Genomic DNA, 24,504 nt, shown 5'->3' with positions numbered 1-24,504 from the left:
ACACAAAAAGCAGATAAATAGTACTGGTATATGCAATGAAATAATCACTAGTGACATGGGTGTCATTAGAAACACTTTGTGTGAATTGGAGCTGTTATAATCATTAGGATATAGGGAAATAGACATGAAATTCTCATATAACCCATGCAGCAATATGACAACAGGATCTGCAGGAGGAAAGTCAAAGAAGAATGCAGTATTTCTTTCCTATAAAATGCAGTTTTTAATCCTGATGCAATAAACTAAGATGCATAAGCCTGGAAAAAGGCATAAATGAAGCTGCACGGATATAGATACAATTTCTATGACAGCTGGGCAAAAATTAGCCCAAAATGGCAGGATGGAATGATCTGACCTGAGGCTAGGAGTGAATCACTTGCAGTTGGACAAAACAGGACCCATTGGAATGGAAAACATGTTTCACCCCTGTGGGGTGGAAGTGAGCAAGCTTCATTTATGCCTTTTTCCAGGCTTATGCATCTTAGTTTATTGCATCAGGATTAAAAAATAAGAATTTACTTACCGATAATTCTATTTCTCGGAGTCCGTAGTGGATGCTGGGGTTCCTGAAAGGACCATGGGGGATAGCGGCTCCGCAGGAGACAGGGCACAAAAAAGTAAAGCTTTAGGATCAGGTGGTGTGCACTGGCTCCTCCCCCTATGACCCTCCTCCAAGCCAGTTAGGTACTGTGCCCGGACGAGCGTACACAATAAGGGAGGAATTTTGAATCCCGGGTAAGACTCATACCAGCCACACCAATCACACCGTACAACTTGTGATCTAAACCCAGTTAACAGTATGATAACAGCGGAGCCTCTGAAAAGATGGCTCACAACAATAATAACCCGATTTTTGTAACTATGTACAAGTATTGCAGATAATCCGCACTTGGGATGGGCGCCCAGCATCCACTACGGACTCCAAGAAATAGAATTATCGGTAAGTAAATTCTTATTTTCTCTATCGTCCTAGTGGATGCTGGGGTTCCTGAAAGGACCATGGGGATTATACCAAAGCTCCCAAACGGGCGGGAGAGTGCGGATGACTCTGCAGCACCGAATGAGAGAACTCCAGGTCCTCTTTTGCCAGGATATCAAATTTGTAGAATTTTACAAACGTGTTCTCCCCTGACCACGTAGCTGCTCGGCAGAGTTGTAATGCCGAGACCTCTCGGGCAGCCGCCCAAGATGAGCCCACCTTCCTTGTGGAATGGGCCTTAACCGATTTAGACTGTGGCAGGCCTGCCTCAGAATGTGCAAGTTGAATTGTGTTACAAATCCAACGAGCAATCGCCTGCTTAGAAGCAGGCGCACCCAACTTGTTGGGTGCATACAGTATAAACAGCGAGTCAGATTTTCTGACTCCAGCTGTCCTGGAACATATTTTCAGGGCCCTGACAACTCCTAGCAACTTGGAGTCCTCCAAGTCCCTAGTAGGTGCAAGGCACCACAATAAGCTGGTTCAGGTGAAACACTGACACCACCTTAGGGAGAGAACTGGGGACGAGTCCGCAGCTCTGCCCTGTCCGAATGGACAAACAGATATGGGCTTTTTTGAGAAAAAACCACCAATTTGACACTCGCCTGGTCCAGGCCAGGGCCAAGAGCATGGTCACTTTTTATGTGAGATGCTTCAAATCCACATATTTGACTGGTTTTAAACCAATGTGATTTGAGGAATCCCAGAACTACGTTGAGATCCCACAGTGCCACTGGAGGCACAAAAAAAGGGGTTTGTATATGCAATACTCCCTTGACAAACTTCTGGACTTCAGGAACTGAAGCCAATTCTTTCTGGAAGAAAATTTACAGGGCCGAATTTGAACCTTAATGGACCCCAATTTGAGGCCCCTAGACACTCCTGTTTTCAGGAAATGCAGGAAACGACCGAGTTGAAATTTCTTTGTGGGCCTTCCTGGCCTCACACCACGCAACATATTTTCGCCACACGTGGTGATAATGTTGTGCGGTCACCTCCTTTCTGGCTTTGACCAGGGTAGGAATGACCTCTTCCGGAATGCCTTTTTTCCCTTAGGATCCGGCTTTCCATCGCCATGCCGACAAACGCAGCTGCGGTAAGTCTTGGAACAGACATGGTACTTGCTGAAGCAAGTCCCTTCTTAGCGGCAGAGGCCATAAGACCTCTGTAAGCATCTCTTGAAGTTCCGGGTACCAAGTCCTTCTTGGCCAATCCGGAGCCATGAGTATAGTTCTTACTCCTCTACGTCTTATAATTCTCAGCACCTTAGGTATGAGAAGCAGAGGAGAGAACACATACACCGACTGGTACACCCACGGTGTTACCAGAACGTCCACATCTATTGCCTGAGGGTCTCTTGACCTGGCGCAATACCTGTCCCGTTTTTTGTTCAGACGGGACGCCATCATGTCCACCTTTGGTATTTCCCAACGGTTTACAATCATGTGGAAAAAAAAACTTCTCAATGAAGTTTCCACTCTCCCGGGTGGAGGTCGTGCTGAGGAAGTCTGCTTCCCAGTTTCCATTCCCGGGATGAAAAACTGCTGACAGTGTTATCACATGATTTTCCGCCCAGCGAAAAGTCCTTGCAGTTTCTGCCATTGCCCTCCTGCTTCTTGTGTCGCCCTGTCTGTTTACGTGGGCGACTGCCGTGATGTTTTTCCCACTGGATCAATACCGGCTGACCTTGAAGCAGAGGTCTTGCTAAGCTTAGAGCATTATAAATTTACCCTTAGCTCCAGTATATTTATGTGGAGAAAAGTCTCCATACTTGATCACACTCCCTGGAAATTTTTTCCTTGTGTGACTGCTCCCCAGCCTCTCAGGCTGGGCTCCGTGGTTACCAGCATCCAATCCTGAATGCCGAATCTGCTGCCCTCTAGAAGATGAGCACTCTATAACCACCACAGGAGAGACACCCTTGTCCTTGGATATTGGGTTATCCGCTGATGCATCTGAAGATGCGATCCGGACCATTTGTCCAGCAGATCCCACTGAAAAGTTCTTACGTGAAATCTGCCGAATGGAATTGCTTCGTAGGAAGCCACCATTTTTACCAGGACCCTTGTGCAATGATGCACTGTTTTTAGGAGGTTCCTGACTTGCTCGGATAACTCCCTGGCTTTCTCTTCCGGGAGAAACACCTTTTTCTGGACTGTGTCCAGAATCATCCCTAGGCACAGCAGACGTGTCGTCGGGATCAGCTGCGATTTTGGAATATTTAGAATCCACCCGTGCTGATTGTAGCAGTATCCGAGATAGTGCTACTCCGACCTCCAACTGTTCCCTGGACTATGCCCCTATCAGGAGATCGTCCAAGTAAGGGATAATTAAGACGCCTTTTCTTCGAAGAAGAATCATCATCTCGGCCATTACCTTGGTAAAGACCCCAGGGTGCCGTGGACAATCCAAACGGCAGCGTCTGAAACTGATAGTGACAGTTCTGCACCACGAACCTGAGGTACCCTTAGTGAGAAGGGCAAATTTGGGACATAGAGGTAAGCATCCCTGATGTCCCGGGACACTATATAGTCCCCTTATTCCTGGTTCGTTATCACTGCTCTGAGTGACTTCATCTTAATTTGAACCTTTGTAAGTGTTCAAAAAAAAATTTTTAGAATAAGTCTCACCTAGCCTTCTGGCTTCAGTACCACAATATAGTGTGGAATAATACCCCTTTTCTGTAGTAGGAGGGGTAATTTAATTATCACCTGCTGGGAATACAGCTTGTGAATTTTTTCCTATACTACCTCCTTGTCGGAGGGAGACTTGGTAAAGCAGACTTCAGGAGCCTGCGAAGGGGAAACGTCTCGACATTCCCATCTGTACCCCCGGGATACTACTTGTAGGATCCAGGGTTCCTGTACGGTCTCAGCGCCATGCTGAGAACTTGTCAGACGCGGTGGAACGCTTCTGTTCCTGGGAATGGGCTGCCTGCTGCAGTCTTCTTCCCTTTCCTCTATCCCTGGGCAGATATGATCTTATAGGGACGAGAGGACTGAGGCTGAAAAGACGGTGTCTTTTTCTGCAGAGATGTGACTTAGGGTAAAAAACGGTGGATTTTCCAGCAGTTGCCGTGACCACCAGGTCCGATGGACCGACCCCAAACAAGTCCTCTTCCTGTATACGGCCATACTGTGCCGTTTGGAATCTGCATCACCTGACCACTGTCGTGTCCATAACATCTTCTGGCAGTTATGGACATCGCGTTTATTCATGATGCCAGAGTGCAAATATCCCTCTGTGCATCTCGCATATATAGAAATGCTCTATAGTCAATAAAATACTGTCCCTGTCAAGGGTATCAATATTTTTAGTCAGGGAATCCGACCAAGCCACCCTAGCTCTGCACATCCAGGCTGAGGCGATCGCTGGCCGCAGTATAACACCAGTATGTGTGTATATACTTTTTATTATATTTTCCAGCCTTGTCAGCTGGTCCTTGAGGACGGCCCTATCTATAGACGGTACCGCCACTTGTTTTGATAAGCGTGTGAGCGCCTTATCCACCTTAAAGGGTGTTTCCCAACGCGCCCTAACTTCTGGCGGGAAAGGGTATACCGCCCATAATTTTCTATCGGGGGGAACCCACGCATCATCACACACTTTATTTAATTTATCTGATTCAGGAAAAACTATGGTAGTTTTTTCACATCCCACATAATACCCTCTTTTGTGGTACTTGTAGTATCAGAAATACGTAACACCTCCTTCATTGCCTTTAACGTGTGGCCCTAATAAGGAATACGTTTGTTTATTCACCGTCGACACTGGATTCAGTGTCCCTGTCTGTGTCTGTGTCGACCGACTAAAGTAAACGGGCGTTTTAAAACCCTTGACGGTGTTTTTGAGACGTCTGGACTGTACTAATTGTTTGTCGGCCGTCTCATGTCGTCAACCGACCTTGCAGCGTGTTGACATTATCACGTAATTTCCTAAATAAGCCATCCATTCCGGTGTCGACTCCCTAGAGAGTGACATCACCATTACAGGCAATTGCTCCGCCTCCTCACCAACATCGTCCTCCTACCTGTCGACACACACGTACCGACACACAGCACACACACAGGGAATGCTCTGATAGAGGACAGGACCCACTAGCCCTTTGGAGAGACAGAGGGAGAGTTTGCCAGCACACACCAAAACGCTATAATTATATAGGGACAACCTTATATAAGTGTTTTCCCTTATAGCATCTTAATATATATATAAGCATATCGCCAAATTAGTGCCCCCCCTCTCTGTTTTAACCCTGTTTCTGTAGTGCAGTGCAGGGGAGAGCCTGGGAGCCTTCCCTCCAGCCTTTCTGTGAGGGAAAATGGCGCTGTGTGCTGAGGAGATAGGCCCCGCCCCTTTTTCGGCGGCCTCGTCTCCCGCTCTTAACGGATTCTGGCAGGGGTTAAATATCTCCATATAGCCTCCGGAGGCTATATGTGAGGTATTTTTAGCCAAATTAGGTATTCATTTGCCTCCCAGGGCGCCCCCCTCCCAGCGCCCTGCACTCTCAGTGACTGCCGTGTGAAGTGTGCTGAGAGGAAAATGGCGCACAGCTGCAGTGCTGTGCGCTACCTTTAGAAGACTGAGGAGTCTTCTGCCGCCGATTCTGGACCTCTTCTTACTTCAGCATCTGCAAGGGGGCCGGCGGCAAGGCTCCGGTGACCATCCAGGCTGTACCTGTGATCGTCCCTCTGGAGCTGATGTCCAGTAGCCAAGAAGCCAATCCATCCTGCACGCAGGTGAGTTCACTTCTTCTCCCCTAAGTCCCTCGTTGCAGTGATCCTGTTGCCAGCAGGACTCACTGTAAAATAAAAAACCTAAGCTAAACTTTCCTAAGCAGCTCTTTAGGAGAGCCACCTAGATTGCACCCTTCTCGGCCGGGCACAAAAATCTAACTGGCTTGGAGGAGGGTCATAGGGGGAGGAGCCAGTGCACACCACCTGATCCTAAAGCTTTACTTTTTTGTGCCCTGTCTCCTGCGGAGCCGCTATCCCCCATGGTCCTTTCAGGAACCCCAGCATCCACTAGGACGATAGAGAAACTGCATTTTATAGGAAAGAAATACTGCATTCTTCTTTGACTTTCCTCCTGCAGATCCTGTTGTCATATTGCTGCATGGGTTATATGAGAATTTCATGTCTATTTCCCTATATCCTAATGATTATAACAGCTCCAATTCACACAAAGTGTTTCTAATGACACCCATGTCACTAGTGATTATTTCATTGCATATACCAGTACTATTTATCTGCTTTTTGTGTGGCTTCATTTATGCCTTTTTCCAGGCTTATGCATCTTAGTTTATTGCATCAGGATTAAAAACTGCATTTTATAGGAAAGTAATACTGCATTCTTCTTTGACTTTCCTCCTGCAGATCCTGTTGTCATATTGCTGCATGGGTTATATGAGAATTTCATGTCTATTTCCCTATATCCTAATGATTATAACAGCTCCAATTCACACAAAGTGTTTCTAATGACACCCATGTCACTAGTGATTATTTCATTGCATATACCAGTACTATTTATTTGTATCTACAATTATCTTTGACATATTTTCTGTTCCTTACACCAGTACCAATGTACACATATATATAAAAAAAATGTCTTGATCCGTGTTTCCTTATCCATTTGTATCTATACGGACGGGTAATTTTTATCACCCGTCCCTAATAACTACAGCCTAATTGATCTCCATTTTCCTTTTTAGGGTTTTTTTCATAAATCTATATATCTTCGTTTTTTTCATAAATCTATATATCTTCCTTTTTCGTGGACTCTCATTTGTGATCCAGGGACACAATACCACCGGTGTGGGACTTGATGTCTCCTGCCTAACACAAAAAGCAGATCCACACTGTATCTATAAGACCCAGCTAATTATCCCCCCCTATATAGGTGCACTCTCATTGGACGTCTGACCAAATCCTTCTACTATCAAACCACACTGCTAATGCCCGATCTCGTCCGATCTTGGAAGCGAAACAGTGTGGGCTGAGTTAGTACCTGAGGTGGAGACTCACAGGGAATACTCAGTGTTGTAGAACATCAATCATTGCATATGATGTGTGGTATGTGACTCCAACAGCAGCATCACCATTTGTTCCTATCCTTTTCTTTCTTTACCCTGGTATATCCTTTGATTTGTTTCTATTATTACTCATTGCCATAATAGCTGTTATTCCTTCATTAGGATTATGACAGAATCTAAAATCAATTGACTTAATTGATCTCATTAACACAGATCATCTGTACTGGCCTGGTGAGAAAGGGTTTATGACTTGCAGTGTCTCTACCCCTCTCCATCTCATTTCCTGAGGCAGGACCAGAACATTTTTATCTGGGATCATTCACATCTCCTCAACCAGGGGCAATTATATTCCTAATATTTCCAAATAAATTTTGTTTTATCTGCTGACTAATCAACCTAGTGTTATTCATTCTAGTTATTTAACTACCATTAATGAGTGCGCCCACACAAGAGCCTTCTTCTTTCTCCCTTTTGTTTATGCATATGTCACTGGCTCTGGGCGCACCCCCAAACTGGACATTATATTAAAGATTTTACTTGAAAATTGTCCAAATTTGGTTTTTCTGTAATCAAAAACTATTTTTAGACCGGTGCCGGGTCGCCCCCTTTGTGTAACAACTTCAGGCAGAGAAGCCAGTTCTTTTTGAAAGAAAATAGACAGGGCCGAAATCTGGACCTTAATGGAACCCAATTTTAGGCCCAAAGTCACTCCCGCCTGTAGGAAGTGAAGGAAACAGCCCAGCTGGAATTCCTCCGTGGGGGCATTCCTGGCCTCACACCAAGCAACATATTTTCGCCATATACGGTGATAATGTTTAGCCGTCACGTCCTTCCTAGCCTTTATCAGCGTAGGAATAACCTCATCCGGAATGCCTTTTTCTGCTAGGATCCGGCATTCAACCGCCATGCCATCAAACGCAGCCGCGGTAAGTCTTGGAACAGACAGGGCCCCTGTTGCAACAAGTCCTGTCTTAGAGGTAGAGGCCATGGGTCCTCTGTGAGCATTTCCTGCAGATCTGGATACCAAGTCCTTCTTGGCCAATCCGGAACAATGAGTATTGTTCTCACTCCTCTTTTTCTTAGGATTCTCAGCACCTTGGGTATGAGAGGTAGAGGAGGAAATACATAAACCGACTGGAACACCCACGGTGTCACTAGTGCGTCTACAGCTATCGCCTGAGGGTCTATTGACCTGGCGCAATACCTCTGTAGCTTTTTGTTGAGGCGGGATGCCATCATGTCCACCTGTGGCAGTTCCCACCGACTTGCAATCTGCGCGAAGACTTCTTGATGAAGTCCCCACTCTCCCGGGTGGAGGTCGTGCCTGCTGAGGAAGTCTGCTTCCCAGTTGTCCACTCCCGGAATGAACACTGCTGACAGTGCGCTTACGTGATTCTCCGCCCAGCGAAGAAATCTGGTAGCTTCCGCCATCGCCACCCTGCTCCTTGTGCCGCCTTGGCGGTTTACATGAGCCACTGCGGTGATGTTGTCTGACTGAATCAGAACTGATTGGTCGCGAAGCAGGGTCTCCGCTTGACGTAGGGCGTTGTATATGGCCCTTAGTTCCAGGATATTGATGTGAAGGCAAGTCTCCTGACTTGACCACAGACCTTGGAAATTTCTTCCCTGTGTGACTGCCCCCCACCCTCGGAGGCTTGCATCTGTGGTCACCAGGACCTAGTCCTGAATGCCGAATCTGCGGCCCTCGAGAAGGTGAGCACTCTGCAGCCACCACAGGAGAGACACCCTGGCCCTGGGGGATAGGGTGATCAGCCGATGCATCTGAAGATGTGATCCGGACCACTTGTCCAACAGATCCCATTGAAAGGTCCTCGCATGGAACCTGCCAAAGGGAATGGCCTCGTATGATGCCACCATCTTTCCCAGGACTCGCGTGCAGTGATGCACTGACACCTGTCTTGGTTTTAATAGGTCTCTGACCATTGTCATGAGCTCCTGAGCCTTCTCCATCGGGAGATAAACCCTCTTCTGGTCTGTGTCCAGAATCATGCCCAGGAAGGGCAGACGAGTCGTAGGAATCAACTGCGACTTTGGAATATTTAGAATCCAGCCGTGCTGTTGTAACACTTCCCGAGAGCGTGCTACGCTGATCAGCAACTGCTCTCTGGACCTCGCCTTTATGAGGAGATTGTCCAAGTATTGGATAATTGTGACCCCTTGCTTTCGCAGGAGCACCATCATTTCCGCCATTACCTTGGTAAATATTCTCGGTGCCGTGGAGAGACCAAACGGCAACGTCTGGAATTGGTAATGACAATCCTGTACTACAAATCTGAGGTACGCCTGATGAGGTGGATAAATAGGGACATGAAGGTATGCATCCTTTATGTCCAGAGACACCAAAAAATCCCCTCCTTCCAGGCTTGCGATGACCGCTCTGAGCGATTCCATCTTGAACTTGAACCTTTTCAGGTATATGTTCAGGGATTTTAAATTCAATATGGGTCTGACCGATCCGTCCGGTTTCGGTACCACAAACATGGTCGAATAATAACCCTTTCCTTGTTGAAGGAGGGGAACCTTGACCACCACCTGCTGAAGATACAATTTGTGAATTGCAGCTAACACTATTTCCCTCTCTAAGGGGGAAGCTGGCAGGGCCGACTTCAGGTATCGGTGAGGGGGCATCTCCTCGAATTCCAGCCTGTATCCCTGAGACACAATCTCTATTGCCCAGGGATCCACCTGGGAGTGAACCCACTTGTGGCTGAAATTTCGGAGACGCGCCCCCACCGGGCCTAGCTCCGCCTGTGGAGCCCCAGCGTCATGCTGTAGATTTAGTGGAAGCCGGGGAGGACTTCTGTTCCTGGGAACTAGCTGTGTTGTGCAGCTTCTTTCCTCTACCCCTGCCAAGAAAGGACGCACCTCGGACTTTCTTGCCTTTTTGTGAACGAAAGGACTGCATTTGGTAATACGGTGCTTTCTTAGGTTGTGAGGGAACATATGGCAAAAAAATTGACTTTCCAGCAATAGCTGTGGAGACCAGGTCCGAGAGACCCTCCCCAAACAATTCCTCACCCTTGTAAGGTAAAACCTCCATGTGCCTTTTTGAGTCGGCATCGCCTGTCCATTGCCGAGTCCACAGGACCCTTCTGGCAGAAATCGACATTGCATTTATTCTAGAACCCAGTAGGCTAATGTCTCTTTTAGCATCTCTCATATATAGGACAGCGTCTTTTATATGCCCCAGGGTCATTAATATAGTATCCTTGTCCAAGGTATCAAGTTCCTCAGATAAGGTATCCGTCCATGCTGCTACAGCACTACACACCCAGGCCGACGCAATTGCCGGCCTTAGTAAGGTACCTGAATGTGTATAAATGGACTTCAGGGTACCCTCTTGCTTTCTATCCGCAGCATCTTTTAGGGTGGCCGTATCCTGTGACGGCAAGGCTACCCTCTTGGATAAGCGTGTTAGAGCTTTGTCCACCCTAGGGGAGGATTCCCAGCGTAACCTGTCCGTTGGCGGGAAAGGATACGCCATAAGCATCCGTTTGGAAATCTGCAGTTTTTTATCTGGAGATTCCCAAGCTTTTTCACATAACTCATTCAGCTCATGTGAAGGGGGAAAGGTCACCACCTGCCTTTTTTCCCCATACATATGAACCCTCTTGTCAGGGACTGGGGTTTCCTCTGTGATGTGCAACACCTCCTTCATTGCTATAATCATATAACGGATGGCTTTAGCCAATTTAGGCTGTAACTTTGCATCATCGTAATCGACACTGGAGTCAGAATCCGTGTCGGTATCTGTGTCAACAATTTGGGATAGTGGGCGCTTCTGAGACCCTGACGGCCACTGCGACATAGGATCAGGCATGGGCTGAGACCCCGACTGTCCTAAGGTTTCAGCTTTATCCAACCTTTTATGCAAGGAATTAACATTATCATTTAAAACCTTCCACATATCCATCCAATCAGGTGTCGGCGCCGTCGGCGGAGACACCACATCCATTTGCTCCCGCTCTGCTTCCACATAGCCTTCCTCGTCAAACATGTCGACACAAGCGTACCGACACACCACACACACAGGGGATGCTCTTTTTGAAGACAGTTCCCCCACAAGGCCCTTTGGAGAGAGAGAGTATGCCAGCACACACCCAGCGCTATATGTCCCAGGAATCACACAGTAACTTAGTGTTAACCCAGTAGCTGCTGTATTATTATGTTTTTGCGCCTAATTTATGTGCCCCCCCTCTCTTTTTACCCTCTTCTACCGTGAATCTGCAGGGGAGAGCCTGGGGAGCTTCCTCTCAGCGGAGCTGTGGAGAAAAAATGGCGCTGGTGAGTGCTGAGGAAGAAGCCCCGCCCCCTCAGCGGCGGGCTTCTGTCCCGCGTTTCTGTACAATATTATGGAGGGGGCTCATGCATATATACAGTGCCCAACTGTATATATGCCCAACTTTTGCCAAGAGGTCCTAATTGCTGCCCAGGGCGCCCTCCCCTGCGCCCTGCACCCTACAGTGACCGGAGTATGTGGGTGTAGTGTGGGAGCAATGGCGCACAGCTGCAGTGCTGTGCGCTACCTCAGTTTGAAGACTGGAGTCTTCTGCCGCCGATTTTGAAGTCTTCTTGCTTCTTTCACCCGGCTTCTGTCTTCCGGCTCTGCGAGGGGGACGGCGGCGCGGCTCCGGGATCGGACGACAAAGGGTGAGATCCTGTGTACGATCCCTTTGGAGCTAATGGGTGTCCAGTAGCCTAAGAAGCAGGACCTAGCTTCAGAGAGTAGGGCTGCTTCTCTCCCCTCAGTCCCACGATGCAGGGAGTCTGTTGCCAGCAGATCTCCCTGAAAATAAAAAACCTAACAAAATACTTTATTATAGCAAGCTCAGGAGAGCTCACTAAACAGCACCCAGCTCGTCCGGGCACAGATTCAAACTGAGGTCTGGAGGAGGGACATAGAGGGAGGAGCCAGAGCACACCAGAATCCAAATTCTTTCTTAAAGTGCCCTGTCTCCTGCGGAGCCCGTCTATTCACCATGGTCCTTACGGAGTCCCCAGCATCCACTAGGACGTTAGAGAAATTGTATTTAGAAAACCATCCACTCTCCTATCCATGACATCATTTAATGATGATGAAGGCAAAGGTAATGTAGATTTTTGCAGTAATCGAATGACATGCATATCTTCTTTAGGAGCCACCTCCCTTTTTTAAACAATCCCCAGCTGGAAGAGGATAATTGGAATTCCATTTCTTAGGAATTCTAAACTTCTTATTAGGCATAGCCCAAGCCTCTTCCATGATTTCCGTCAGCTGATCTGACCCTGGAAACTCAGTTTTAACTGTTTTGGGACGTTTAAACACAGGTGCCTTGGTTTTTAACACAGGCTCTGCTGAATCCTCCAAGGATAGAATGGTTAACACAGCTTTGCAAGACAAACATGATATGAGTGTTGGTGTTGCTGTGAGTGTATCTTCCTCACCTTTGCAGCTCTTAGACATGATAAATAATCAACAGTTCCACAATGTACTACACAATTTGTGACTGTAATCACTTTAAGCTTTTTAAAATAAGAATTTACTCACCGGTAATTCTATTTCTCGTAGTCCGTAGTGGATGCTGGGAACTCCGTAAGGACCATGGGGAAAAGACGGGCTCCGCAGGAGACTGGGCACTCTAAAAGAAAGATTAGGTACTATCTGGTGTGCACTGGCTCCTCCCTCTATGCCCCTCCTCCAGACCTCAGTTAAGGAAACTGTGCCCGTAAGAGCTGACACAACAAGGAAAGGATTTGGAATCCAGGGTAAGACTCATACCAGCCACACCAATCACACTGTACAACTTGTGATAACCATACCCAGTTAACAGTATGAACAACAACTGAGCCTCATTCAACGTATGGCTCATAACAATAACCCTTTAGTTAAGCAATAACTATATACATGTATTGCAGAGAGTCCGCACTTGGGACTGGCGCCCAGCATCCACTACGGACTACGAGAAATAGAATTACTGGTGAGTAAATTCTTATTTTCTCTGACGTCCTAGTGGATGCTGGGAACTCCGTAAGGACCATGGGGATTATACCAAAGCTCCCAAACGGGCGGGAGAGTGCGGATGACTCTGCAGCACCGAATGAGCAAAGGCAAGGTCCTCCTCAGCCAGGGTATCAAACTTGTAGAACTTAGCAAATGTGTTTGAACCCGACTAAGTAGCAGCTCGGCAAAGCTGTAAAGCCGAGACCCCTCGGGCAGCCGCCCAAGAAGAGCCCACCTTCCTTGTGGAATGGGCTTTTACTGATTTAGGATGCGGCAATCCCGCCGCAGAATGAGCTTGCTGAATCGTGTTACAGATCCAGCGCGCAATAGTTTGCTTTGAAGCAGGAGCACCCAGCTTGTTGGGTGCATGCAGGATAAACAGCGAGTCAGTTTTCCTGACTCCAGCCGTCCTGGCTACATAGATTTTCAAAGCCCTGACTACATCTAGTAACTTGGAGTCCTCCAAGTCCCGAGTAGCCACAGGCACCACAATAGGTTGGTTCAAATGAAACGCTGATACCACCTTAGGGAGAAATTGGGGACGAGTCCTCAATTCTGCCCTATCCATATGGAAAATCAGATAAGGGCTTTTACATGACAAAGCAGCCAATTCTGACACACGCCTGGCCGAAGCCAAGGCCAACAGCATGACCACTTTCCACGTGAGATATTTTAGTTCCACGGTTTTAAGTGGCTCAAACCAATGTAACTTAAGGAAATCCAACACCACGTTGAGATCCCAAGGTGCCACTGGAGGCACAAAAGGGGGCTGAATATGCAGCACTCCTTTAACAAACGTCTGAACTTCAGGCAGTGAAGCCAGTTCTTTTTGGAAGAAAATCGACAGAGCCGAAATCTGGACCTTAATGGAACCTAATTTGAGACCCATAGTCACCCCTGACTGTAGGAAGTGCAGAAATCGACCCAGCTGAAATTCCTCCGTTGGGGCCCTTCTGGCCTCACACCACGCAACATATTTTCGCCATATGCGGTGATAATGGTTTGCGGTCACCTCCTTCCTAGCTTTAATCAGCGTAGGGATGACTTCCTCCGGAATGCCCTTTTCCTTCAGGATCCGGCGTTCAACCGCCATGCCGTCAAACGCAGTCGCGGTAAGTCTTGGAACAGACAGGGTCCCTGTTGCAGCAGGTCCCGTCTGAGCGGCAGAGGCCATGGTTCCTCTGATATCATTTCTTGAAGTTCTGGGTACCAAGCTCTTCTTGGCCAATCCGGAACAATGATTATAGTTCTTACTCTTCTCCTTCTTATTATCCTCCGTACCTTGGGTATGAGAGGAAGAGGAGGGAACACATAAACCGACTGGTACACCCACGTTGTCACTAAAGCGTCCACAGCTATCGCCTGAGGGTCCCTTGACCTGGCGCAATATCTTTTTAGCTTTTTGTTGAGGCGGGACGCCATCATGTCCACCTGTGGCCTTTCCCACCGGTGTACAACCATTTGGAAGACTTCTGGATGAAATCCCCACTCTCCCGGGTGGAGGTCGTGTCTGCTGAGAAAGTCTGCTTCCCAGTTGTCCACTCCGGGAATGAACACTGCTGACAGTGCTAACACATGATTTTCCGCCCATCGGAGAATCCTTGTGGCTTCTGCCATCACCATCCTGCTTCTTGTGCCGCCCTGTCGGTTTACGTGGGCGACCGCCGTGATGTTGTCTGACTGGATCAGCACCGGCTGGTGTTGAAGCAGGGGTCTTGCCTGACTTAGGGCATTGTAAATGGCCCTTAGTTCCAGAATATTTATGTGTAGGGAAGTCTCCTGACTCGACCATTGTCCCTGGAAGTTTCTTCCCTGTGTGACTGCCCCCCAACCTCGAAGGCTGGCATCCGTGGTCACCAGGATCCAGTCCTGTATGCCGAATCTGCGGCCCTCTAGAAGATGAGCACTCTGCAGCCACCACAGCAGCGACACCCTGGCCCTTGGAGACAGGGTTATCAGCCGATGCATCTGAAGATGCGATCCGGACCACTTGTCCAACAGATCCCACTGAAAGATCCTTGCATGGAACCTTCCGAACGGAATTGCTTCGTAAGAAGCCACCATCTTTTCCCAGGACTCGCGTGCAGTGGTGCACCGACACCTGTTTTGGTTTTAGGAGGTCTCTGACTAGAGATGACAACTCCTTGGCCTTCTCCTCCGGGAGAAACACTTTTTTCTGTTCTGTGTCCAGAACCATCCCCAGGAACAGTAGACGCGTTGTAGGAACCAGCTGCGACTTTGGAATATTCAGGATCCAGCCGTGCTGTTGTAGCACTTCCCGAGCTAGTGCTACTCCGATCAACAACTGTTCCCAGGACCTCGCCTTTATAAGGAGATCGTCCAAGTACGGGATAATTAAAACTCCCTTTTTCCGAAGGAGTATCATCATTTCGGCCATTACCTTGGTAAATACCCTCGGTGCCGTGGACAGACCAAACGGCAACGTCTGGAATTGGTAATGACAGTCCTGTACCACAAATCTGAGGTACTCCTGGTGAGGAGGGTAAATGGGGACATGCAGGTAAGCATCCTTGATGTCCAGTGATACCATGTAATCCCCCTCGTCCAGGCTTGCAATCACCGCCCTGAGCGATTCCATCTTGAACTTGAACCTTCTTATATAAGTGGTCAAAGATTTTAAATTTAAAATGGGTCTCACCGAACCGTCCGGTTTCGGTACCACAAACATTGTGGAATAGTAACCCCGTCCTTGTTGAAGGAGGGGTACCTTGATTATCACCTGCTGAGAATACAGCTTGTGAATCGCCTCCAGCACTGCCTCCCTGTCCGGGGGAGCTGTCGGCAAGGCAGATTTGAGGAAACGGCGAGGGGGGAGACGTCTCGAATTCCAGCTTGTACCCCTGAGATACTACTTGTAGAATCCAGGGATCCACCCGTGAGCGAGCCCACTGGTCGCTGAAGTTCTTGAGACGGGCTCCCACCGTACCTGGCTCCGCCTGTGGAGCCCCAGCGTCATGCGGTGGACTTAGAGGAAGCGGGGGAGGACTTTTGCTCCTGGGAACTGGCTGTATGTTGCAGCTTTTTCCCTCTACCTCTGGGCAGAAAGGACGCGCCCCTAACCCGCTTGCCTTTCTGGGGCCGAAAGGACTGTACCTGATAATACGGTGCTTTCTTTGGCTGTGAGGGAACATGGGGTAAAAATGCTGACTTCCCAGCTGTCGCTGTGGAAGCGAGGTCCGAGAGACCATCCCCAAACAACTCCTCACCCTTGTAAGGCAAAACTTCCATGTGCCTGTTAGAATCTGTATCTCCTGTCCACTGCCGAGTCCACAATCCTCTCCCGGCAGAAATGGACATTGCGTTTATTTTAGATGCCAGCCGGCAAATATCCCTCTGTGCATCTCTCATGTATAAGACAGCGTCTTTAATATGCTCTACGGTTAGCAATATAGTGTCCCTGTCTAGGGTATCAATGTTTACCGACAGGGAATCTGACCACGCAGCTGCAGCACTGCATATCCATGCTGAAGCAATAGCCGGTCTCAGTATAATTCCTGAGTGTGTATATACAGACTTCAGGATAGCCTCCTGCTTTCTATCCGCAGGCTCCTTTAGGGCGGCCGTGTCCGGAGACGGTAGTGCCACCTTTTTTGACAGACGTGTGAGCGCTTTATCCACCCTAGGGGATGTCTCCCAACGTGACCTGTCCTCTGGCGGGAAAGGGTACGCCATTAGTAACTTTTTAGAAATTACCAGTTTCTTATCGGGGGAAGCCCACGCTTCTTCACACACTTCATTTAATTCATCAGAAGGGGGAAAAACCACTGGTAGCTTTTTCTCCCCAAACATAATACCCTTTTTTGTGGTACCTGGGGTAATATCAGAAATGTGCAACACATTTTTCATTGCCGTAATCATATAACGAGTGGCTCTATTGGAATGTACACTAGTCTCGTCGTCGTCGACACTGGAGTCAGTATCCGTGTCGACATCTGTGTCTGCCATCTGAGGTAGTGGGCGTTTTAGAGCCCCTGATGGCTTTTGAGATGCCTGGGCAGGCACGGGCAGAGAAGCCGGCTGTCCCACATCTGCTATGTCGTCAAACCTTTTATGTAAGGAGTTGACACTGTCGCGTAATTCCTTCCACATGTCCATCAATTCAGGTGTCGACCCCGCAGGGGGTGACATCACATTTATCGGCACCTGCTACGCCTCCACATAAGCCTCCTCATCAAACATGTCGACACAGCCGTACCGACACACCGCACACACACAGGGAATGCTCTGACTGAGGACAGGACCCCACAAAGTCCTTTGGGGAGACAGAGAGAGAGTATGCCAGCACACACCAGAGCGCTATATAATGCAGGGATACACACTACACACAGTGATTTTTCCCCTATAGCTGCTATAATACACAGTTTGCGCCTAAATTTAGTGCCCCCCCTCTCTTTTTTACCCTATTGAGCCTGGAAACTGCAGGGGAGAGCCTTGGGAGCGTCCTTCCAGCGGAGCTGTGAGAGGAAATGGCGCCAGTGTGCTGAGGGAGATAGCCACGCCCCCTTCTCGGCGGACTTCTCCCGCTTTTTTCAGGATATTTTTGGCAGGGGATTTTACACATATATAGTCTTACTGACTATATTATGTGTTTTTTTGCCAAGCTAAGGTACTCTTATTGCAGCCCCAGGGCGCCCCCCCCCAGCGCCCTGCACCCATCAGTGACCGGAGTGTGTGGTGTGCATGGGGAGCAATGGCGCACAGCTGCAGTGCTGTGTGCTACCTTAATGAAGACCGGAGTCCGGGACCGGACGACCGAGGCTGGGCCTGTGTTCGATCCCTCTGGAGCTAATGGTGTCCAGTAGCCTAAGAAGCCCAAGCTAGCTGCAAGCAGGTAGGTTCGCTTCTTCTCCCCTCAGTCCCTCGTAGCAGTGAGTCTGTTGCCAGCAGATCTCACTGAAAATAAAAAAACTAAATATACTTTCTTTTCTAAGAGCTCAGGAGAGCCCCTAGTGTGCAACCAGCTCGGCCGGGCACAAAATTCTAACTGAGGTCTGGAGGAGGGGCATAGAGGGAGGAGCCAGTGCACACCAGGTAGTCCTAAATCTTTCTTAGTTGTGCCCAGTCTCCTGCGGAGCCGCTATTCCCCATGGTCCTTACGGAGTCCCCAGCATTCACTAGGACGTCAGAGAAAGGTAGATAGAGACTTAGTGCTGTATTACCTGTACTCAGTAGAGTGGGATACAGGGAGACTCGCCTCGCTTCCCGGACCGATCAATACAATAGTGAATGCTGAGTGGATCACTGCCGCTCCATGAACCTATAGTGAACACAGATGCACAGTGAACACAGACGCACCAGTCACAAAGCCGCATATGCTGCGACTGAGTCCCATTTGTGTACAGCGTCTGAGACGGAAGCGGGAAACAGTTCATGGCGGGAGACTCGGAGGAAACTGGTCATGAACCGGGGGGAGGGGCGACCAGGAGAACGTCTGACTCCCCACTGCTGACATCAACCCATGGGATCGCAGCCTCATACTATTCCTGGAGCCTATGATCCCCAAGGCCTAGCGCTGGTGCACCAGAGGTGGCAGCCGCGTCACCTACTGTTTGGTAGACTCCTCCCTAAACAGTGCAGCTGTGTCCATATTGCCCTTCTAAGCGGAACAGATGCCTTACCTTCTCAACGTGCTCCGGCCACAGCCTGGTAACGTCTGCTGGACCTGCTAGTATATCCAACACAGACGGCCGCCGAAACAGCACTGTACTCGTGGGTAAACGTTGTCGCGACCCGGCGGAGAGTTGTTGGAGCGACTTTTTCTAAGGTACGTATAAGACGCTGTTTAGAAAGATTGCTCAGAAAAAATAGTAAGACTATAAAAATAAAATAAGTAAGCTCAGGGCTGCTAAAAACCAGCAGCCCTCTGACCATGGTCCGGCTCCTGCCGCAACAAACAAAAAACTGATTTGCCTGAGCCAGGAGGCGAGGTTATATGGACAGGCCCATTGCATGCTGGGAGGCCGGAAAACTTTGACCGACCGCTGCAAATCCGCTGTCGCTTCATCATATCCCATTGTTATCCTGTGGATAACCTGTGGACCCTGCCAGAGAAAATACCACATGTGCTTGTTGAACATCTTATTCCTAAACCATGTATAAATATACCTTTAGAACATGGCTGTGGGGATTCACATTCATGTTCGCAGTAGCCATTCCAATTCATATCACAGGTACTATGATCAGTGCTTTGTGAAGGCCAGTCAAGTTTTTCCACACCAAACTCAAACTATTTGCTGTTGGACCTTGCTTTGTGCAGGGAAATCAACATCATGCTGAAACAGTATGGAGCCTCCCCCAAACTGCTGACACAAAGTTGGAAGCACAAAACTCTCTAGAAAGCCATTGTATGATCAAGCGTTATGATTTTGTTTCACTGAAACGAAGGACCCAGGCCAGAAAAAGGAAAGCAGCCTCAGAACATTAGTGGTCATTCCGACCCGTTCGCACGCAGCGGTTTGTCGCTGCGGTGCGAACGGGTCCGGAATGCGCATGCGTGGCGGCCGCACTGCGCATGCACGACGTTGCCCAGCGACAGGGGTCGCCGGGTTACGTTACGTCCTACGAAGAAAGCGGTCGCAGAGCCGACCGCAAGAAGATTGACAGAAAGAAGGCGTACCTGGGCGGATCCGGACCGTGGGAGACCGTTTTTGGGGAGTGGAGAAGAAAATGCAGGCGTGTCCAGCAGAACGGAGGGCAGATGTCTGACGTCAAAGCCGGCCCCAGCATCGCAGAGAACGTCGCACAGGGTAAGTATGTCCAGGCCTAGTCTCTTTTTGCTTAGCAGGGCTGCACAAGTGATCGCAGCCCTGCTAAGCTAAAATACACTCCCCCATAGGCTTGGACTAGTTGATTGCAGCAGCAGCAAAAAGTTGCTGGCTGCGATCAACTCGGAATGACCACCATTATTCCTCTGGGCTGAGTATGCGTGAAGCAGCGGTCAGGAGACCGGCGGTATACCGGCAGCGGAATGGCGGGGGGATGGTGCGAGTCCCCTGCGGGCCTACTGCTCTCGCCACACTGCAGGCTCGTGGGCGACCGCAAGTAGTCCCTGCTTGTGGCATGCGACTGTCTGGATTCTCAGGGGGCGGGATGTAGGGGGATGTCGACCATATGAACTGTTGACCTGTTCCAGTGTCGACCTATCATATATCAATCATAATGGGTTGACCCAATGACTGTCAACCAATAGTCCGGATCCCCACCTAATCCATGAATCTCCCGACGAACACTTCTTGTGCTGTCTTTGCTTCCAATGATCATTTTAAACCCATCAGCACTTAGCTGTCTGGTTCTGAGCAACTGTGTCACAATCGCATTGCGGTAGAACGGTTGTTACTCTTAGACATTTCTACTTCACGAACTCCGGGCAACTCCAACAAGGTATAAAATTGACAAATTGACTAGTTGGATAGGTGGCATTCTAGAAAAGTGGCATGTTGAATGTCACTGAGGGCTAAAGTTCAGAACATGGGGTACACTTACCTTTCACCATATATCTTCTGTTAAAAAAGCAAAAAGAGGGGGCGCTCCATAGTGCATAAAAATGTTTTATTCATGCATAAAATTGGGGACTGCACACCATACACCAATAATGCTCATACCCTTATGTATTATAATCAATGATCAATCCTCCTGGCCAACACAGGATCACCATCACAGGCTCCACTAACTCCCAACTGCTCCCGCTGCTGACCATCAACAGAAAGCCGCTGTACGGCGAGTCACACTAGCTGCTGACCACAGGACAAAAGTTGCCAGAGGGTCGTAATTATGGTGGCCAATCTCTGGATTGGGATCGGCAGGATCCCGGGATTTTGGCCAAAAATCGTCCGGGATTGGAGCTTCCAATCCCGGGGATTGCGTGATTAGCCTGCCCCCTTCGTTTTTCAATGCTGGGCAGCATTGAGCTTTCTCAGGAGGCTTAGACGCTGCCCGGCTTCCCTTGTTCAGCTGTGCACACTTCGCAGCGTGACATAATGCAGCCTTACGCCAGCCAGCCACCCAGACCTCACCGCCCTGCAGCAAGTGGACCCCCCTCCTGCCCACCCAGACGATGGGGGCAGACACAATGAAGACAAGCCAATCCCAGGTATCCCTGGATTGATCATTTTTCAATCCTGACTCCCGGGATTTAAAAAATGGCCCAGAATTGGCCACCCAAGTCGTAACATCACAGAGCTGAATTCGAACACGTTTCGTCATGGACTTAGTTTATAAAATCATATGGTAACCAGCCCACACTAGTTACATAAGCGTACAAGCATTATTGGTGTATGGTCTGCAGTCCCCAAGTTTATGTATTAAAAAAATCATTTACGCACTATGGAGCGTCCCTTCTTTTTGCTTTTTTTTTTTAAACAGAAACCATTACTAGTGGTATTCCAGGTCCATTCTGAGGAGGGGAGCAGCGGTCCACATTTAAAAAAAGGACTCCTCGCCTTTTTCGAGGAATTTAAGTGTTCGGCTGCCTTCAGATTTAAATTGGTGTCAGTGTTCATAACAGGCCACAGTTATTTGGCTACACGACTAATACCCCCCACTAGCAATGTTACATTTATTCACCCAAGATAAACCACATACTGACATATTGAATTTGAGTCGGTGTATGCTCTAGGAAGGGATATAGCCGCTATCTGTAAGCGCAGGTTGTAAAAATTTTCTTTTTTTGACCCACGGTAAATGTTTGACTGAAGATTATTCTCCCTATTCACAAATTTGAGGACCATCCAATCAATGTGTACCATATTCTCAATTATTGTGTGCTTTGTGCATCTTAGGACACCTGCATTACCGTTAGACAGGTGTACCTCCCCAGTCAAACTCACCACCTGCCACTCTAGTGGGTCACACCCGGGAAGAAGCCATGCACAAATCCCAGGTGCGACCCGCTACTGCAATGTGAAAGCGATATAACTTTACACTAACCCTTTCACACTGCCAAAAATAACACTGGTTATTGCACGTGTACGGCAGCAATCAGGTTTTTGTGCACTGAGAAGGGGGCCAGGGGAGATAATCCGGGTCGAACTCGGTATTTCAACACTGGTAGCAACCAGGGTTGAACACTGCTTCAACACGGGTTGCTGTGTGGTGAGAACAGGTAAGCCAGGTCGATGCGACCCGCTACCCGTTCACTGTATAGGAACGGGTCATCTGATCTCCAAGCACTGCCTCCTGGATGCGGCACGGCTGATGTCACAAACCCGGAAATATGCCGAGCAGGGCTGCCAATCCGAAAGAAGTCTCAAACGGGTCGCACCCGCGTTGGAACCATTTACAGATCCTGGGAGCGACCAGGTTAATGCGGTGTGAAAGGGGTCTAATTTTCCTCAATGATTCCCCTTCCTCCCACCAGACCCACTTATCCCTTCAAGGGAATCCTATTTCAACAAATGCCACACAGGTATACAGCCAGTTAGAAACTGGCCCACAACACGCAATAGGGTCTAGACAGGAGGGCACAGGTCCCTGCCCAACCTTCTTTTAATCCCACCTTAAGTTTACTCTCAGTTGATAAACCTCATTCACTTTTTATATTGGTAAATGGTGAATTTATGAATTTTATTTGAGTTCTGTATACATTTAAGACCAGCCATGCTTAAAGAAAAACCTACAATTCAACCCGAGGCTCAGGCAGAAGCAGTAAAAGACCAATAACACAGCGGAACAGCTACAGTCATTCTAAAAAGTTGCCTCTTATGCCCCCGGACATGAGAAGATACCATGGAATATTTACATTTGCTGACACATGCCCCGTGGTGGCATCATTGTGCTGCAGAGTGTAAGCAGCCAGGCAGCCGTGGGATAACAGGAAGAAAGCAGCACACTGAGATATACGTGTCATTTCCCCCGCCCGGGCCCTCCCACCGTTGCTGGGCGGCCTCTCACCTGTACTGCCACCCACACTGAGACGCCACTGAGCTTCCAGGGACCCCGCTCCTTTATCCTCCAGCACTCCGGCCGCCAGCGGGGTCCCCACCTCCCCGGATGTCGGAATCGGGCCTGGTGCACGGGAATAGGCCTCTGCCGTGTGGCCCGTGTCCATAGAAACGCCGGCAACAGGAGGAGGAGACGGGGAATGGGGATAGAGCGTCTCCCAGCAGCGGCACACACACACACAGTACTCTTGCACTGACCGCCAGGGGGCCGCCCGCTACTGCTGCTGGTGGAGTACACAGCGCCACCGCCCGGACACATTGCGCAACAGCCAGCGTTGTGCACCAAACAGGGGTGAGGAAACAGTGGGTGGACGTTTAGAGCAATGTAAAACACAAGTAGGCAAATAAGGCAAGATGGTAAACAACAGCAATACATAAAAAAAAAATAGTACGGCTAGAACATGGGACCCCTGGCCTATCAGTTTCATTATCCACGTGGACAATTAATGGGAACAGTTACATACCCTCCAAAAATTTACATATAAAAATTGGTACAAATTCGAAAAGGGGGCGTGGCCACGCCCATTTTCCTATACTTTAAATGGAAGTTTGGAGAGCCTAAAAATCGGTACAGACCATAAAAAAGGTACAGTACTCTACCTGCTAAAAAGGTAGTTGGAGGGTATGCAGCATACTTACCTACTTTCTGGCAACTCTCTCCGGGAGAGAGCTGCCAGGACGGCTCAGTGGAGGGGCTGGGCTGGGCAATGTGAGAGGAGGGGGCGGGGAGGAGGTGGAATGAGGGCGGGGTTACAGCGGTACACGTTTAAACCACGCCCCCACTCTGTAATGCCGCGATAACCGGCATTTTACAGCAGGGGTCGTGACTATGATGACGCGATTCAACAAGAATCGCGTCATCTACTGTCCGGACCGCCCACTTTACTCTCAAAGTGGGTGGCCGGGCAGGGGGGAACTTGAAAAACCGGGAGACTTGTCTGCTCTTCCGTGGGCCCGGGAGGGTCACCCGATTTTCGGGAGCCTCCCGGCCATTCCGGGAGAGTAGGCAAGTATGGTATGCAGTTACCTGTGACATGTGGCAGTTTAGTTATGCTAATCCAGGGGGCAGAGGCGTAACAAGGGTAGGGTGAGTGGGGCACGTGCCCTGGGCGCCTTGGCAGGCCCAGGAGAGGGGGGCGCCGCCGCCGGCCAGGGCATCATGCCCCACTCGCCCCCATCACGCCAAAATGTGAGGGGAGGAGAGCGCAGCGTCTCTCCCTCCCCTCACCGCCGCCAGCACTAGCAGCGCTGCGTGTGTCCGGTCTCCGGCGTTAGCCAATCAGAGCTTGCGGACCGGCTCGTGATTGGCTGCCGGTCCGCGAGCTCTGATTGGCTGGCGAACCGGCGCCACACAGCCGCCGGAGACCTGGAGCGGTGAGGTAAAGGAGAGGAGCTGCGCTGCGCTCTCCTCCCCTCACAGACACAACAAGCGGTGAGTGACGGGGGGGGGGGGGGGGGATTTGGACGACTCGGGGGAGCACAGTGGGGCAATGTATCTGGCACAGTGGGGCAATGTATCTGGCACAGTGGGGCAATG

General features: G+C 49.3%; 1 protein-coding gene across 4 annotated transcripts in view; it reads right to left on the bottom strand.

The window, feature by feature from the left end:
• SAMD8 (sterile alpha motif domain containing 8) overlaps positions 1–23,630 on the bottom strand; it is a 166,693-nt gene extending 143,063 nt beyond the window's left edge. For 2 of the 4 annotated variants that reach the window (XM_063958674.1, XM_063958676.1), the window contains exon 1: positions 22,918–23,242. In XM_063958674.1, coding sequence (XP_063814744.1) covers positions 22,918–23,226 — 309 coding nt within the window. In that variant the 5' untranslated portion in view covers positions 23,227–23,242. Of the gene's footprint in view, positions 1–22,765; positions 22,852–22,917; positions 23,243–23,606 lie in introns of those variants that run through there. The other 2 variants (XM_063958679.1, XM_063958677.1) reach the window with 2 other exon arrangements.
• Positions 23,631–24,504: the final 874 nt, after the last annotated feature.

The sequence above is a fragment of the Pseudophryne corroboree genome, chromosome 3 (genome assembly GCF_028390025.1).
Source record: "Pseudophryne corroboree isolate aPseCor3 chromosome 3, aPseCor3.hap2, whole genome shotgun sequence".
Taxonomy (NCBI): domain Eukaryota; kingdom Metazoa; phylum Chordata; class Amphibia; order Anura; family Myobatrachidae; genus Pseudophryne; species Pseudophryne corroboree.
Note: the sequence above shows the minus strand (reverse complement) of the source record. Positions and strands in the feature narration are given on the sequence as shown.